The sequence below is a fragment of the Ictidomys tridecemlineatus genome, chromosome 4 (assembly GCF_052094955.1).
Source record: "Ictidomys tridecemlineatus isolate mIctTri1 chromosome 4, mIctTri1.hap1, whole genome shotgun sequence".
Classification (NCBI taxonomy): domain Eukaryota; kingdom Metazoa; phylum Chordata; class Mammalia; order Rodentia; family Sciuridae; genus Ictidomys; species Ictidomys tridecemlineatus.
In genome coordinates, this window is record NC_135480.1 from 87,940,909 (window position 1) to 87,959,156 (window position 18,248).

General features: G+C 31.0%; 1 protein-coding gene across 4 annotated transcripts in view; it reads left to right on the forward strand.

Moving 5' to 3' along the window:
- Dync2h1 (dynein cytoplasmic 2 heavy chain 1) overlaps nt 1-18,248 on the forward strand; it is a 329,197-nt gene that overhangs the window by 44,471 nt on the left and 266,478 nt on the right. For all 4 annotated transcript variants that reach the window (XM_005329090.4, XM_078046934.1, XM_005329089.4 and 1 more), the window contains exons 25-36: nt 207-377; nt 1,546-1,928; nt 3,121-3,253; nt 3,361-3,478; nt 4,563-4,675; nt 6,330-6,449; nt 8,264-8,414; nt 11,379-11,584; nt 12,601-12,783; nt 13,457-13,639; nt 16,079-16,302; nt 17,050-17,165. In XM_005329090.4, coding sequence (XP_005329147.1) covers nt 207-377; nt 1,546-1,928; nt 3,121-3,253; nt 3,361-3,478; nt 4,563-4,675; nt 6,330-6,449; nt 8,264-8,414; nt 11,379-11,584; nt 12,601-12,783; nt 13,457-13,639; nt 16,079-16,302; nt 17,050-17,165 — 2,101 coding nt within the window. The remainder of the gene's footprint in view (nt 1-206; nt 378-1,545; nt 1,929-3,120; nt 3,254-3,360; nt 3,479-4,562; nt 4,676-6,329; nt 6,450-8,263; nt 8,415-11,378; nt 11,585-12,600; nt 12,784-13,456; nt 13,640-16,078; nt 16,303-17,049; nt 17,166-18,248) is intronic.

Here is an 18,248-nt window from a genome sequence, read left to right on the forward strand (position 1 = left end):
GATTAATTAATTAATTTTATTTTTATGTGGTGCTGAGGATTGAACCCAGTGCTTCACATGTGTTAGGCGGGCACTCTATCACTGAGCCATTTAGCCAAGTAATTAAAAATTTTGAGGGCTAAAAATCATGAAAGTAAATAATTTGTATTTTGCAAATATACATATATGTGTGTAAATATGCCTTTTTGTTCTCTTTTTCTCCACAGACTTCTATTCCTATCTTGAAATATGTGAGAGGGGAGCATCTTTCTCCAGATCACTGGCTTGACCTTTTTCGTCTACTTGGCCTTCCTAGGGGGACTAGCCTAGAGAAATTACTGTTTGGTGATTTGCTTAGAGTAACTGATACAATTGTAGCCAAAGCTTCAGAACTTAAAGTAAGAGAATTTTCTAAATATCCCATTAATTTGATCTTTTTTAATATACAATTTTGCATGTGAGATTTTTTATTCCCTTAAAAATAGTAACAATGCACCATTGTTCTATTATTCTTTCATTAGCAATACCTCTGAACCCATATATCACTATGTATAGTATTATAGAAACAATAATATAAACCCCTTCTTAGAGAAAACATATGAAATACAAAAAAAAATTTTTCCTCATGAAGGAAGTCAGTTTTAATCTATGTAAATTATCTTACATAGAATGAATTTCAAATAATGTACTATGCTACAAATTGAAAGATAGGATACAAAAATCAAAAACCAGTTTAATAATTAGATTCAGAAAAGGTCTCAGGTGAAAATAAAACTGAGAATTCTGTCTTGAGTAGCAGAGTTTCTATGTTGTGTTCTGGCCATTCATTGTGAAAATACATAAGACTTAGATGCATTTTGTTTTATTTTCTATCCAAAATGTCAACCTTTATGTTTGTCAATAATTCTGGAGCATGTTTGATAATCACGGAAAGCTATAAAATATGATTTTTGTTTTAGGATATAACTCCAGTTGATTGTTAATTATGTTACATGGATCAGAAATCACAATTAAGATTATAATAACATTTTTGTAGTTCCATTCTTCCAAAACTTGGCTTTTTGGTCTGCAGAACTTTAAATAAGCCAGATTAGTTTTGTTTCTGTTTTTCTTTTATAGAAATGAAAAAAAAAACATAGACTAAAGTTTGTATATACTTTGATCACATAATCATAAATGCTAAATATCTGATATACTTTGAGGCAACAGCCAGTTATTTTCCTAGATTACTTGTAAAATATATCCACTTATTTTTTTTGCCTTATTATGAACATGCGGATAAAATATATTTTGCTTAAGGTATGTTCTTATCCAGATTCAGTGGTGCATACCTGTAATCCCAGCTACTTGGGACACTGAGGCAGGAGGATCCTAAGTTTGAGGCCAGCCTTAGCAACTTAGACCCTGTCTTAAAACAAAATTTAATGAAAGAGGAGCTGAATTTAGCTGAGAGGTAGAATGCTCCTGGGTTCAATCCCAGTAGTACCAAAATAGTATATTTGTTATAATTTACATATAAGGGAATTAATTTTGAAATAATAAACATGGATATTTTGTGTTACATAGGATTTAAATAGTCGGGCACAAGGTGAAGTTACCATCAGAGAAGCTTTACGTGAACTTGATCTTTGGGGAGTTGGAGCAGTGTTTACATTGATTGATTATGAAGACAGCCAAAATCGAACTATCAAGCTAATTAAAGACTGGAAAGATATAGTGAATCAGGTTGGAGATAACAGATGCCTTCTTCAGTCCTTAAAAGATTCTCCATATTATAAAGGATTTGAAGATAAAGTGTCAATTTGGGAAAGAAAACTTGCAGAGTTAGATGAATACCTACAGAATTTAAATCATATTCAAAGAAAATGGGTGTACTTGGAACCCATTTTTGGTCGTGGAGCATTGCCAAAAGAACAGACACGCTTCAACAGAGTTGATGAAGATTTTAGGTTGGTATCACTATATAAGACTTAGACATATATGGCAGTATTTTATTCATATTGTACTTAATACAGTACATTATTGGTGTCCTTTTTGTGTTCAATCAATTTCTCTGGTGGATCATATTCTCTAGTGGATCATTCTGAAAAGCAGTTTTCATTCTTTCAGGCATTTACTTTTTTAACCTTTTTTGATAAGGTCTTTATTGATCTACTCAATATATGTACTTCCTAAAGTCACCAGTTTCCTTCTTCAGCAACAACAACAGCAGCAACTACCACCACAACCCAGGGCCTCATGCATACTAATCATGTACTCAACTACTGAGCTACCTTCTTGGCCCCTACATAATGGATATCTTGATATGTCCTGTTCCTTCTACTTCCAAATTCATTAAGTTATCAAATTTGATTGATTTTAACCTACTTAGTGTATCTTGAACTGAATACCTTTTATACCTCTACTGGTTCAATTCTGTTCTAAAATACTTTCTTATATAGATTCTACATTAACCTTCTGACTTTTCTTTTCTACTATGTTTTTCACACAATAGTCAGTCATCATTTAAAAATGCACTTTCATCACTTCTTTTAATCCTGTATGTGAAACTTTCATTTTACTTGTAAAATACATCAACTTAATTTAAAATGACTTTCTATTGCTCTAAGAATAAAACGTGATCTGTTCCTTGTCTATGTTTTTGGACATTCTTTTGTGCTGCTTTCCTTTTATTTTTGTGAGTCTAAGCTATAGTTTCTCAGACATATATAGCTCTTTCCCTGGATCTTTGCCAGAAACTGTTGTCCTCTGACTTCTCTTCTTATTCATTATTTGTATCACAGTTTAAATTAATTATCAAAGAAGTCTTAAGTTATGGATTGCCCTATTAGTTACTTTAATAATACATTGTACCTTTTCTTTTTAGCATTTATTATAAATTTATTTAAATATTTTGAGAAATTATTTAATGTTCTTCTCTGTCCTTGGAACCTTAGCTCTGTGAGATGGGATTTAATAAGTGTTTAATGAATTAATTAAATAACAATTTATAGTAGGGAAGGATAAAAATTGTGAAATATTATTAATTTTCAGCATGATTTATTAAAAGCATAATAATATATTGCTGTTAAGTTTACTTACAGTTTACTTGAAGCAGATAAAAATGTTAATCCACATGTGACAGTAATTTTTCTTTTATAGATCAATAATGACTGACATCAAGAAAGACAATAGAGTCACAACATTAACTGCTCATGCGGGAATCAGAAATACTCTACTTACAGTACTTGATCAACTTCAAAGATGTCAGAAATCATTAAATGAATTTTTAGAGGCATGTTTATTTTTTTTTAAACAGTCTATATATACTAAACTGTAAAGTCCTTAATATCTTAATTATTTGAAAAGAATGAAAGCTATTTTTCTTTTTCTTTTTACTAGGAAAAACGCTCAGCATTCCCCAGATTTTATTTTATTGGTGATGATGACTTATTAGAAATACTGGGCCAGTCTACTAACCCAGCAGTGATTCAGTCTCACCTTAAGAAGCTGTTTGCTGGTAGGTTTCAACATTTATTCTATAAATATTCAGGTATTTGCCAGATTGAGCTATACCCCAACCCTATCAAATGTACTCTTATACATTTATTTGTATGTGGCTTCTTTTGCTTAGTGTGATATTTTTGCCATACTTACAGGTATATTTCATTCTTTTTTTTTTTTAATTGCTGAAAAGTATCCCAATGTCTGACTATATCAGAATTTATCCATTTATCTGTTGAAGAATTTATTCATTCATCTGTTGGATGTATGGGTTATATCTCATTTTTGGCTAACATGAATAAAGTTTTTTTGAACATTCATGTAAATATTTTTGTGGACATACGTCTTTCTTTTTATTGGGTACAAACTTAGATATAGTAAGTATATGTTTAACTTTATAAGACACTGGCAAGTCTTTTTACAAGGGCATTACATTTCATTTTCCTACTAAGAATGTTTGAGAGTTATGATGGTTCTTATTGATTTGCATGCATTAATTGATTAATTTGCTTAAAATTCTTTCTGAAAAATGGTGAGAATTAATAAACAAACAAATATACAGATATATAAATAAATAGTAAGACTATTAGCAAATTATGTCATGTATAGGTAGATGTTAATAAGAAATACTTTATGTTGTATTTTTGTAAATTTTTGGTACCTAGAATTGAACCTAGAACTGCTTAATCCTTGAGCCACATCCCTAGCCAGTTTTTATATTTTATTTTGAGATAGAGTCTTGCTAAGTTGCTTAGGGCCTTGATAAGTGCTGAGGCTAGCTTTGAACTTGTGATCTTCCTGTGTTACTGGGATTATAGGTGTTTGCCACTGTGCTAGCTCTCAAGAAATATTTTAGATTAGTGATAAGACTATCCATCCAGAGAGAGTGATTTTTTTCTTCAATAAGACATTTAAATACTGATACTACTATATACATTATAATTCTATTAATTATATTATTATAATTATTTGAGATATATATGCAATATGCATTATATGAGATATATGTGTATATTTCATATTATATATACACATGTATATCATGTCTAATAATCATTTTTTAATCCTTTCACATTTAAATTGTTGCTTTTATATAACAGGTATTAACAGTGTATGCTTTGATGAGGAATCAAAATATATAACTGCAATGAAATCTTTAGAGGGAGAAATTGTGCCATTTAAAAATAAAGTTCTTCTATCAAATAATGTAGAGGTAAGCAATTCTTTTTTTAATATGAAAATAAAAATGATTAACTATACAAAATTGATTTTAAAAATAATTTTAGTCAATTTGTAGGATAAGAGTTGGTTCATTTGGGTCTTTAGAACATTAATCTCATATCTTCAAAAATGTTAGGTTTAGAATGTTTGACATTTAAATATATGGGTCTTTAGTCTTTAAAAGGCAACATGTAATCATGAAAAGAACTTTGATATTGAAGTCAAAAAGACTTGAATATTTGTCTTAGCTCCATAATTTTTTAAATATGTGACTTAAGAGCATTTTTTTTATCAGTAAAATGATAATCTTAATATCTTTTTAAAGATTTTCCTTTGAATATTAAATGAAATAATTGGCTTTAAGTACACTGTATAGTGCTTGGAATGTCAATAAGTCCTAGTTCTCTTTATTCTTTAAAATATGAGCACTATACGGTCATTTAGATGAACAAGTAAACTTGAAACAAGTGCATTTATAGAATTATTGATTAACTAGTTCTCAAAGACTAGAAGCCAACTGATCAAAGTCCTGTTTTAGGCATATAGGAGTTGTCTATCATGATGTAAATTCTGTAAGACCTAAAAAAATGTCTATTCTTGGTGAGCTGTCAACATTTTATTAGATGTTGATGATATAAATCAGGTTTCTGAAAGCACTGAAAATTTTCTAAGTAGCTCCCATGTTTGGTTAAGAACTTTCTGGTTCTTTCCGTTCTTAAGTTTTGTTGGCACAACAGAGAGAGGAAGAGCTTAAGCTTTAGTAACTGGGCTAGAACAGTCACACCCGTAAAGAAAGAGCTAAAACTCTGGAAGCCCTGTGATTAACAAAGCAGGTGTTTTCTGTTGCCTTATACTGAGGAACAGGTTCTCACTCTTCAGCTTCAGTGGCTTTTGGGATGGGCAAAGGTTCATGCTGGTTTTAATATTGGTGAATGTTTTTCAGACAATAAAAAAATCTAGAAGTTAGCGGTTAGTTAAGTAAATAATGATGAAAAGTTAAGATTGTTGTTATTGCCTTTATATTTCATCACAAATAATATACTTTTAAATAGTGACTCATAGTCATTGTTATTTTTACCAATTGTCATTATTATTTCAGTTACATTTTATTACTTTATCTATAATCAAGTGAATAGGTACATATATTATTTTGACTTTAAAAACAAAATCAGTTTTGTTTAATGAGGCCGCCTAATCTCCTTTAAATATAGTTCATTCTGATGAAGCAATCTCTTCCTGTGGATGCAACTTTGGGAAGATAAGATCATCAGAATAGTGTGAGCTAGGAAACTTAGCTAGTCATTTTGACTATGATTTCTTGGCTCAGGTATCTAGCTTGATTTGTCATAATGATGAAATGAATGGGCTACTTTTAAATGTTCATATTATAATGGTTTTTATAGATACATTAATCATGATAGTCATAGCAAATCAGAAATAAGAAATTTCATATTCACCATCATCTCAAAAGGTCGAAAAATTTTCTTCAAATTACTTAAACCATTTATTAATAAAATAAAGAATATTACACATTTTAGTGGTGTAAAGAATCAAAAAGAAATGAGAATTTCCCCTTTTAAAATAAAAGAATAAGTATAGTCAGTAGACTGAATATTTGTTTTATGGCTTATATATTTTATTTTCAGGCTTGGTTGAGTGATTTAGCCTTGGAAATGAAGCAAACTTTGAAACAGTTGTTGAAGGAATGTGTTACTACTGGGCAAAGTTCACAAGGTACAATTGATCCATCTCTGTTTCCTTCACAGGTAAGGGGGCTTATATCTGGAACATAGGTAGGCACCTATGTTTTATGGAAAGATCTCTTTAATGGTTAACATGGACAAATTCCTTAACTTCTATGTCTGTGTCTTCATCTGTAAAACATGAAGGATGAATGTTATAATAGTGAAGCTATCTTCTAATTCCGTTAGTTTTCTATAATTTGGATAAATTCAAACAGAAGTCACTCTGATGTCTAGATATGTCAGGCTAGTGGTAAATAGAATAGGGAGGAGGAAATCAAGTATGTAATAACTTCCTGGTTCCAGATGATTATTCTATTATTGGTGGAGAGGCACAAGATTTATAATACTGCCACTTATACCCCTCTACCCCTCTCATGGGATCATCTAAGGGGTTGGAAGCTGGCAAGAACTTATCAGGGTGTTAATATAGCTTGAAATATAATCACAACACTGAACTGGAGTATTGGCATGGAATCTGAGAGCTAGATTACATGATGGGTTATGGAAATTGCTTCAGATCAGTGTTAATAGGCACCTTATTTCTGAAACTCTTACAAAACTTGTTTCAAGCTTTACCAAATTGTAGCATTAGTAAGACTTGTGTTAGACATCTTGCCTTTTTCAGGATTTGAGCCATATTAGTGCTATAGGTGTAGGTCATTAGGAACTTCAGTTATTAGACACTATGAAAGGTAGGTAGGTAAGCACTGAGATTTCTGTGAGTTCTCACCAGAAAATCTATCCAATGACCCAGTTACTAACTTCTCAGATTAATAGATTTAATAGTCATTGGAGCAGTTTTTTTATGTCGGTTCTTTTAAAACTATGAGAAGTTCAATGGGAAGCATGGAACATTTTAGATTCTGAATCATTTTTTCATGTCTTTTCTATCATTTTAAGACAAGTGCTTTAAAAATCTTAAGTACCTAGAAAATACTAAAAGTAATTGTCAATGAACAATTAGTGCCATTGCTCTATTATTTCTGGTAATGCTTTCTCATACTCTGTCAATAGGGCAGGATTTAAATTGACTTAGCATAAAATATAATATATTTTGACTTAGACAAAATAGAAAAAATCCTGAAAAACAAGCATTGGGTTAGGGAAATGGTAATTATTTTAGGAGATATATTGGAAGACAGGCTAAAAAATGTTGCAGACTTTTAAGCCTGAAAATTACCTCTACCTAGTACCTACTTGAGCAGTGAGGTAGAAATGAATTTTTAAAAATGTAAATCATTCATTATCTGTCACAATAAAGAGCTCTATTTTTTTCCCCAAATTTTGTTTGTTGGTGCCTTATATTGTACACACTAGATATTCACACATGCACACAATATTACAATATAATTTGGCTACAGTGACTACCCTGCACTTCCCTACCTCTCTACTTTTCCTACTCCTTGTTCCGTTTCCTCTGTTCTACTGAACTTCCTTTGATTTTTCATGAGATTCCTCTCCTCACCCCACCTTTTTCCTTTGTAGCTTCCACATATGAGAGAAAACATACAATTCTTGACCTTCTGGGTTTGACTTTTTTTGCTTAACATAATGCTCTCATGTTCCATCCATTTTCTTGCAAATGACATAATTTCATTTTTCTTTATGGCTAAATAAAACTCCATTGTGTATATATACCACATTTTCTTTATCCATTCATAATAGGCTTGGCTGCATCACACAATGCTCTGTTAATATTTGAGGTGCCAATGTGACATTCAGATAGAGCTATATGATATACAGTTGGTAATTTGAAAAATGGTGTCATTCCTAAATTATAAAATTTTTCCAAGTAAATTCACCTTTTAAAAATATTTTTTCTTTTTATTCAACAGATATTATGCTTGGCAGAGCAGATTAAATTCACTGAAGATATAGAAAATGCTATCAAAGACCACACTCTTCATCAAATTGAGACACAACTGGTGAATAAATTAGAGCATTATACCAACATTGATACAAGTTCTGAGGATCCAGGGAATACTGGTATGGGAAAAATGTTTCCTTTTCTGCCTGCTTTTGGGCTATCTGGATTTTTTTTAAAAACAGATCTTTAATTTTATCTTTACTCATTGTGTTTTTGATTGTGCATCTATTCATTCATCTATCCATTTTTGGTTTCTACTCTATGAAGTATATGTGTATTTAATTTTTTTATATTGTACTTAATATCAATAATGTACTACTTTAAATGGAATGTAGAAACTTTACCCTACATGGATTTATCTCCTATTTTTATGTTGTAGTTGTCTTAATATTACATCTACATACGCTGAAAACTCCATGAGATTGCCTTTTAATTTTAGCTTTTAACACTCAAGCATATTTTAAGATTTAGGAGGAAAAGAGTAATTTACTTTATGTACCTAGATGTTCACCATTTCAGATGCTCTTCCTTCATTCCTGCTATTCAAGATTTCCTTCAGCATCATTTTCCTTCTGTCTAAACAACTTCTCTTCCTTTAATGCTTCTTTTAGACTGGGTTTTCTGGGTGTGAATTCACATAGATTTCCTTCATCTGAGAATGTCTTCTTTTCACCTTTATTCATAAAGTTTTATTTCACTGGTTATTGTGGATGGATTGTTCTTTATTTTCAGCGTTTTAAACTGTTATTCTGCAGTGAGGTGCTGGTACAGGCCTCTAATCCTAAGGACTTGGGAGTCTGAGGAAGGAGGAGCACAAGTTCAAGGCCAGTCTCAGTAACTTAGCGTCTTCTTCAGCAATTTAGTGAGACCTTGTCTCAAAATGAAAAATAAAATAAAATAAAGTAAAAAGGTTGGGAATATACCTCAGTGGTAAATGCCCTTGGGTTCATTACCCAGCACCAAAAAAAAAAAAAAAAAAAAAAAAAAAGGAAAAAAAAAAAAAGGAAAAAAGGGAAAAAATGTTCCATTTTCTTCTGATCTTCATGTTTTCTGATGAGGAATCCACAAATATATTTCAATTATTATTCTATAGATAAGGTGTTATTTTTTTTTTCTGATATAATTCAAGACAATCTTTTTTTTTTTTTTTCCTGTGGTGCTGGAGATTGAACTGTGCTAGGCAAGCGCTTTTACCACTGAGCCATATCCCCAGTCTGACAGTCTTTTTCTTTAGTTTTCATTTATTTGATTATGATGTATCTGGACATATTTGCTTTTCATCTGTCCTATCTGGGGTTCTCTGAACTTGAATCTGTAGGTTTGTGTTTTAACAAAAAATTTGAAAAGCCTTCAGCTATTATGACATCAAAAAATACATTTTTTAAATCATATACTTTTTTTTAATCTGTCTGAATTTATTATGGCATTAATATTAGACCTTATGGTATTGTTCCACAGGTCTTGGAGGCTTTGTTCATTTTTACAAAAATATGATTTTGTTCTTTCTGTTCGGTGTGGGTAATTTCTATTACTCTATCTTTAAGTTCACTGATCTTTTTTCCTTTATTTCCATCAGTGTTGAGATCATCCAATAATTTTTAAAATTCTCTTTGTATTTTGCAGTTCTAAAATTTCCATTTAATTTATATTATATCTTGTAATTTTACAATTTTTGTTGACATTTGTTTCAAGATGTTTACTTCTTTATTTTTGAATGTTTAGTTATTTACTTCTTAGAGCAATTTTATAATAGTGGTTTAAAAGTCTTTTACAGATTATTCCAATATCTGTGTCATCTCAGTACTGGTGCCTGTTAATTATCTTTTCTTATATAGATTCAGGTTTTCTTGATTTTTTTGCATGTTGAATAATTTTGAATTATATCATGGACATTTTGATATATTTTTATGAGAGAACATAAGAGACTTTTTTTGTTTTTTTAGCAACTGACCCTATTGGGTTCAGGTGACAAGTTCTGTGGGTTATATTTCAAATGTCAGTTTCCATTTTTATATCTTTGTAATACTATTTGAATACGTACTACATGTGTGCCATATAGTGGCCAGTTCTTTAAGTCTTTGGTTTATTATTATAATGTGTTTTATTCATGAACAATTTGGAACTGATAAACAAGTTTATGGGATAATTTTTTCAATCTCTTCCATGATCTTCCTGGTATTTTCTGGTTCTCTTCTGTTTCCCTTATGGTCCTTTGGCCAGAAAGTTGGGGTTTTATGGAGCTTATTGTCTTGCATACTTTTTTTTTTAATTCTTTTTTTTAATATTTATTTTTTAGTTGAACACAATATCTTTATTTATTTATTTTTATCTGGTGCTGCGGATCGAACCCAGGGCCTCACACATGCTAGTTGAGTGCTCTACCACTGAGCCACAACCCCAGCCCATCTTGCATACTTTTTGTGATAGTGTTCATATACTGATTCAGTTGATGGGAGTACAGAAAGAAAAAGCAATTAGGATTTGTTTTACTATCTTGGGATCATAGTTCCTCTGATTTCTAAAACTTCTCTCAGAGTTTTAGATATTTCTGGGTCCTAGTTGTCAGGCTGTAGATACCAGGACACCTTTCCTGCTTCTCAAACCTGAGCTAGAGGCCTCCTCCTGGAGCTGTCTTTTATACCAGTCTGAATTTCTGACTACATTGGGTACAGGACTAGGAATAACAAAGGATTAAAAAAAAAAAAGGCAAATTTGCCACTGTTTTGGTGGTATTTCTCATTTTGGTCTGCTTCCTCAGTTTTCCTGCTACTCTTCACCTTTTTGAGTGCAAAATAGGAGTTTAATGCATATTGTACAGGTTTCTTACCTATATTTAGATGAAAAACAAAGTCAAGTATGCTTGCTCCCTTTTGTAGGGAATCAGGACTTCTTATTGAATTTTTATGCGTAAGGCAAATTTATTATTTCTTGGCAACATTTTTTTTTGGCTTGCAAAAACGGTTTGATTCATATGTCTTATAAAATTACCACTTAAATTCATTCAGAAATCATCTGTATACATAATCATAAAGTACGTAAGTCACAGGCTAAGATATTTTTCTATTATATTTATTTGTGTTCAGAATCAGGCATTCTGGAACTGAAACTTAAAGCCCTAATTCTTGACATTATTCATAATATTGATGTGGTGAAGCAATTAAACCAAGTACAAGTTCATACAACTGAAGACTGGGCTTGGAAGAAACAAGTTAGATTCTATATGAAAAGTGATCACACATGTTATGTTCAAATGGTGGATTCTGAACTTCAGTATACTTATGAGTATCAGGTATGACTTCTGGCAGAAATGTTTTATTTTTCTAGTTAGAAATTATTTAAAGGAAGTTTGCTATTAGAAGAAAGTAAGGTTTTTTATTCAATAGTAACTTTTCAGTTTTTTTTTTTTTTGTGTGTGTGTTGGGCCTTAAACCCTGGACTTCACACATGCTTGGTAAGTGCTCTACCAATGAGCTGCATCTCCAGCCTGATAGTATTTTTGTATTATTTTCTTTCTTTTTCATCAGAATTTTAATAAGTTTTATGTAAAAACCAAATTATTCTATTTGTAATAAAACTGTAATATTGTCAGTGTTTTACTAAATTCTCTAAAATATACCTTTTATTGAGTGACATTTATATAGAATTTGAAATATATCATTAAGGAGCATTGGTAGCTGGGATTGTGGGGCTGGGATTGTGGTTCAGCAGTAGAGCGCTCTCCTAGCACATGCAAGGCCCTGGGTTTGATCATTAGCACCATATAAAAATAAGTAAATAAAATAAAGATATTATGTTCAACTACAACTAAATAAAAAGAGCATTGGATATAGTTAGCATCAATAGAAGGTATTAGTTTGTGCCCCTTTATACAATGCCAAAATTAGTGCCATTGTAAACATGCCAGAATTTTTACTAAATGTTTTCAGTTTCTAAGGTAACACAATTTTTAAACAAAAAACCTAGTTCACATTTATTTTAAAAAAAATCCAGCTGTATTCCTTCTGCCTTTTTTCTATCATAATGAATCACTCATCAGAATATATTCAACACATTTTTTAATAAGTATATGCCTCTTTCAAAAAGGAAATGTATGTTGAGACCCAAATGTATGTTGAACAGCTAGCATTATAATCTATTTCTCTACAGTTTAGTAGAAATTTTGGGAATTATTTGATATCTTCAAATTATTAGTTTCATAAGCAATTTTAAAAAATTAATAATATACTTCGAAATCTCCCAAGTAGTAAATATTTATAAATGTTGACTAGAACCCCAATATTTCAACATTGTGTTTCTCTTGTATAGGGTAATGCTCCTAAGCTGGTTTATACTCCATTGACAGATAAGTGCTACCTAACACTCACACAAGCCATGAAGATGGGACTTGGAGGAAATCCTTATGGACCAGCTGGAACTGGAAAAACTGAATCAGTAAAGGCTTTAGGTGGACTTCTTGGAAGACAAGTTTTAGTTTTTAATTGTGATGAGGTAGAATAAATAATTATTAAACTATGTAATATGTTAAACATGTTTGGATTAGTTGTCATGTACTTATATATTTAATACTCTATTTTAAATTACATATAGACAGAATGTTTTAATTGAAAAGTAAAATAGAGAGAGGTTGCCCATAGTATTGTCCCAAAACTTTACCATGGAAAGTTATTGTGAATAATAAATAATAATACAGAATAAATGTCACATTGTAGAAAATGAATTCTACTAAGGAGAATACTGAATAGAAGAAAAATCTTAAATTCCTCTTTAGTTACTATGTCCAAAATATTTTTTCTTTTTTAAAATAATCTTTTATTTTTTGATATTTTTATTGATGCATTTTAGTTGTACATATGGTGAGGTTTGTTGTTGCATGCACACAATATAACAATATCATTTGGCCAATATTCTCCAAAATATTTTATGTGAGATTTATATTTCAACTAGAATAACAAAATATTTTATTTGTTCAGTTTTGTGTATTTTTCAGATCATTTCCATGTGTATTGTTTTGTTTATTCCTTGATCCCACACTGAGTTTTGAAAGAGGAGCTACTTGACCCGTTTTTTAAAAGAACAAATAGGCATAGATATTTGATGAAATATTAAATTACTGTGAGAGATTTTAATTATTTTTAAATGAATATTATTTTTATTTTTTAAGGGCATAGATGTGAAATCAATGGGGCGGATATTTGTTGGTTTGGTGAAATGTGGGGCCTGGGGATGTTTTGATGAATTCAACAGACTGGAAGAATCTGTGCTATCAGCTGTATCTATGCAAATCCAGACAATTCAAGATGCTTTGAAGAATCATAGAACTGTATGTGAACTACTTGGCAAAGAGGTAAAAAACATGGAAGAATTAAAATTTTTTATAAGATTGTCCTTCCTCATACTTAGGCTTTATTCTATCTCCCTTTATTCTATCTTTAATCCCCTGATAGCCCTGAGACTAATCTGTGACCAATGTGATAAGCCTTTTTATCTATGAAATGTCTCTGAGGTTTCTTACCCTTTTTTGGTTCCACTTTTACCATTCACCTTTAAACTTTCAATGTGGAATAAGTCAGTTATAATAGTGTTTATATTATTACATTCTATATTATATACTATTATTGGTGTTAGCGCTGTGCATAGTTCTTTAATGAATTATCTTATTTAATACTACAACCCTTTGAGGTAATACTATTATTATTATTATAATTTTTCCACTCCATGGATGAAGATTTGACAGTAAAAGTAGTGGAACTGGGACTTAAATCCAGGTCTGTCTAATTTGGAGGCACACATTTCAAATCACTATTTCATATAAGTATTAAAATAATAAGCACATAGCTATTCTGCTCCTTATTTATTCCCATAGGACTTATACATTCATAACATTAGAATGTAGAAAATGTAAACATCTTCTGTATATTATGTAATGCTGAACATACCAAAAGTTATAAGAAATGTGAAATTATGCTATTATCCATTATAACATTTTCATAATATAAATTTGTCTATAAGACCTGTTTTATATTAATATTATTTATATGAATATTGAAAAAGAAATATTACCTCCCTATTATCAAAATTTACTTTATTTCACATTTTATTATTATTTTTTTCCCATTTTTTTTCTTTCAAAGAAAGAATTGTCTTTTCTTCCAAACAGTACTAATTTTTCCACCTGTGCTTTGGAATCTATTTTCTAGGGACTTCTCTTACATTCTGTGCTAGAGTTTCATCCTTCCCACTTCTACTGATTCCTTATTGGCTTTTAAACATAATCACATCTTCCCCCCTCAATAATAATTAAAACATAAACATATTTTAATTAATTTTCTCTTTCAATCCCTGCTTACTTGCTTGTTTGCTTACTTTCTAGATATATGTATGAGAGTAGAGTGTGGTTTGAAATATTATACATGCATGTATAATAAGGATTCTAATTAGGATCCTATTCTTGTGGTTGTACATGATGTGGAGTTTCACTGGTCTTGTACTCACATACGAACATAGGAAAGTTATGTCTGTTTCATTCTACTGTCTTTCCTATTCCCATTTCCCCTCCCTTCCCTGCATTCTCCTTTGTCTAATCTAATGAACTTCTATTCTTCCCTCCTTCCCGCTTATTGTGTGTTATCATACACATGTCGGAGACAGCATTAGACCTTTGGTTTTTAGGGACTGACTTATTTCACTTAGCATTCTAGTCTCCAGTTCCATCCATTTATCAGCAAAAGTCATAAAGTTATTTTCTTTATGGCTTAGTAATAATCCATTGTGAGTATATACCATATTTTCTTTATCCATTCACCTGTTGAAGGGCACCTAGGTTGGTTCCATAGCTTAGCTATTGTGAATTGAGCTGCTATAAACATTGATGTGGCTGCAGTACTCTAGAATGTTAATTTTAAATCCTTTGGGTACATACTGAGGAGTGGGAAAACTGGGTCAAATGGTTTTCTGAGGACTCTCCATATGCTTTCCATAGTGGTTGAACCAATAATTCAAACTCTCACCAGCAATGTATGAGTGGACCGTTTTTCCCACATCCTTGCCAACGTTACTGTTATTTGTATTCTTGATAATTGCCATTCTGACTGGAGTGAAGTGGAATCTCAGTGTAGTTTTAATTTATGTTTCTCTACTTGCTAGAGATGTTGAACATTTTTTAATATATGTTTTGACTATTTATACTTCTTCTGTGAAGTGCCTATTCAGTTCCTTTCTGCCTCTTTTGTTTCCTTTATGGCCATATTTCTTAGTTTCACTACTGTAGGTGTTTCTACTTAATAATTGCCCCTTTGTTGTTTATACTTCGTAGTTTAGCTTCTCTTCGTAATGCCACGTTGATGATGCTTCCACAAGGTTTCTTATATTATTTGACTTTTTCCTGTCATGACATTTATTCCACTGTCACCTCCTTAGTAGGGTAAATCTATGCTTCAAGGGCATAAAATGTTATGGACTTTAGTTCTGAGTTGTCTCTGTGCATTTATTAAACTGCCTAGCACAAAGAAGACATTAATTAAACCTATGTTGAATGAGTGAACAGACCTTCAAATTATGTACTCCTCTCTTAAACTTTTCAGTCTCAAAATACTTATTATGAAGATCCTCTGTAAAGCAGTATATTCCTATGCAGTTTATTATATGTTGAGTAAGGAGATGGATTAGCACATTGGAGGTTACTTTTTGCTAAGATGTAAGTCTATGTAGAAATTTGTCACATTAAAATTTCCTTTGGCAATATATATAATTCCAAAAGTTTGATTCTGCTATTCTGATATTTCAGGTAGAAATAAATTCTAATTCTGGGATTTTTATCACTATGAATCCTGCTGGAAAAGGTTATGGAGGAAGACAAAAACTGCCTGATAATCTTAAACAGCTTTTTAGGCCAGTGGCTATGTCTCGTCCAGACAATGATCTTATTGCAGAAGTTATTCTGTATTCAGAAGGCTTTAAAGATGCTAAAGTATTGGGCAGAAAATTGGTAGCCATTTTCAACTTATCTAGGTGAGTTTTCTTGTTTTAAATATGTTTATATTTTGCCTTCAAAAGGTTGGTTATAGTTACTAGTGATCATTTTCACATTTTCCAGTTTAACTTTAGTGATTTTTATATTGATAAATTTATGTATTTGAGGTGTTTATATGAAAGCTTTTATTTGAACAATAAAAACATCTGGTTCAACACTACTTATTTTTCTTAAATACTACTAATTTGATTTTTTCTTCAAAATATTCATATTGTAGTGTTCCAACTAAAAGATTCTTAATGAATTAATTAATTTTACTAGCTTATGACTGAAAAATTACTGTTCTTTGGAGGAAAACGTTCCCAATTTTCCTTTTATCTTATTTCTAGTAGTGCCCACATCTTAACTTTGTGGGGAGTGGGCAGCCTAAAATTTTGGTTTAAATTATTTAAGAGATTGTGGGGAACAGAGTAATATAAGACATGGAGAGCAAGATACATTGATCAAAGACTTTAGGAAAAAAATAAGAGGTAACTGTCAGTATCTTAATTAAGGTAATTAACTAGTTCAGGAAAGGTTTATTCTGATCCGTGAGCACCATTTATCTTTATTCAGTAGCTTACTTGAGTGATCATTTTTTGCCATTGACTTCTTACATAAATTAGTGGAACATTAGTATTTATTTCTATTTGTTAGTAGTTATGCTTTGGATTTCTTTGGCTGTGATGAAAAAATAATTTCTTATAGCTATTTGATGCTTCAGGATTTCCATGTCTTTACTTCAGGGAACTTTTGACACCTCAGCAACATTATGATTGGGGGTTGAGAGCTTTGAAGACGGTTCTTCGAGGAAGTGGAAATCTTCTTAGACAATTAAAGAAAAATGGCACTAAACAGGATGGTATGATCAATCGTTCCAATTATAATAATTTATTTTTAAAAATAATGTTAATTTAGAATAGTTTTCCAATTATAATGATTTATTTTTAAAAATAAGGTTAATTTAGAATAGTTTAATATTTGCAGAAAAGTTATAGATTAGTATAGATGATGTCTGTATATCTTACCTCCTGTTTCACCTCTTGTTATAATCTATATTACTTTGTTACATTTGTCACAAGTAATGAACCTATTTTATGATATTGTTTTTTAACTAAAGTTCTGATTTTTTTTAAATTTTTAATAACTTTTGGGGAAGGATGCTTGGGCATTGAACCCAGGGTCTCATGAAAGGCATGCATTCTACCACTGAGCTATATTCCCAACCCCTTATATAATAACTTTTAAATGTACATCGAATATTAAATAGTTGTAATATGTAAAGGAATAGCTTAATTCACTTGGTCTCAAACTTAAATGTTTATTAGAATCACTGGTGGCTTATTAAAATACAGACTGTTGGACCCCACTCCCAAAGTTCCTTATTAAGAAGATGTGGAGTACAGCCTGAGCATTTGTCTAATCTTAACAAGAATGAAAAGTTTAAAACACATGGAGGTCTTTTCTTTCAAATATAGTATACCCTGGTTAAATTGGGTTATGAAATTTGGGAAAGAGTATGGTGATGGTGAAGTGCTGTATTCATCACATTGTATCCGAGGGTACATGATCACCACGTGACATCACTGGTGAGGTTATCTTTCATCACTTGACTGAGGTAGAGTTTGCCAGGTTTTTCCATTGTGAAGTTATTATTTTCCTTGTTTTCTACTTTATGCTTTGTAAGCATATTAAAAAACACTAGCTCACCCTCAAAATGAAAATGCTCCACTCTATAGAGAAGCATCTATTTTTATTATTTGAAATTCTTCTCTAAAGATTTTTTTCATTTACATTTTTGTTAAATTATTTATTTTAATTTGTATGGACTCATGTATGCTTATATTATTTTTGCTCATATAGAATAAATGATTTTCCACTCATAAAATAAATGATTTCATCATCAATGGATGTATGCCTTCATGGGAATATTGAACTTTCAGTT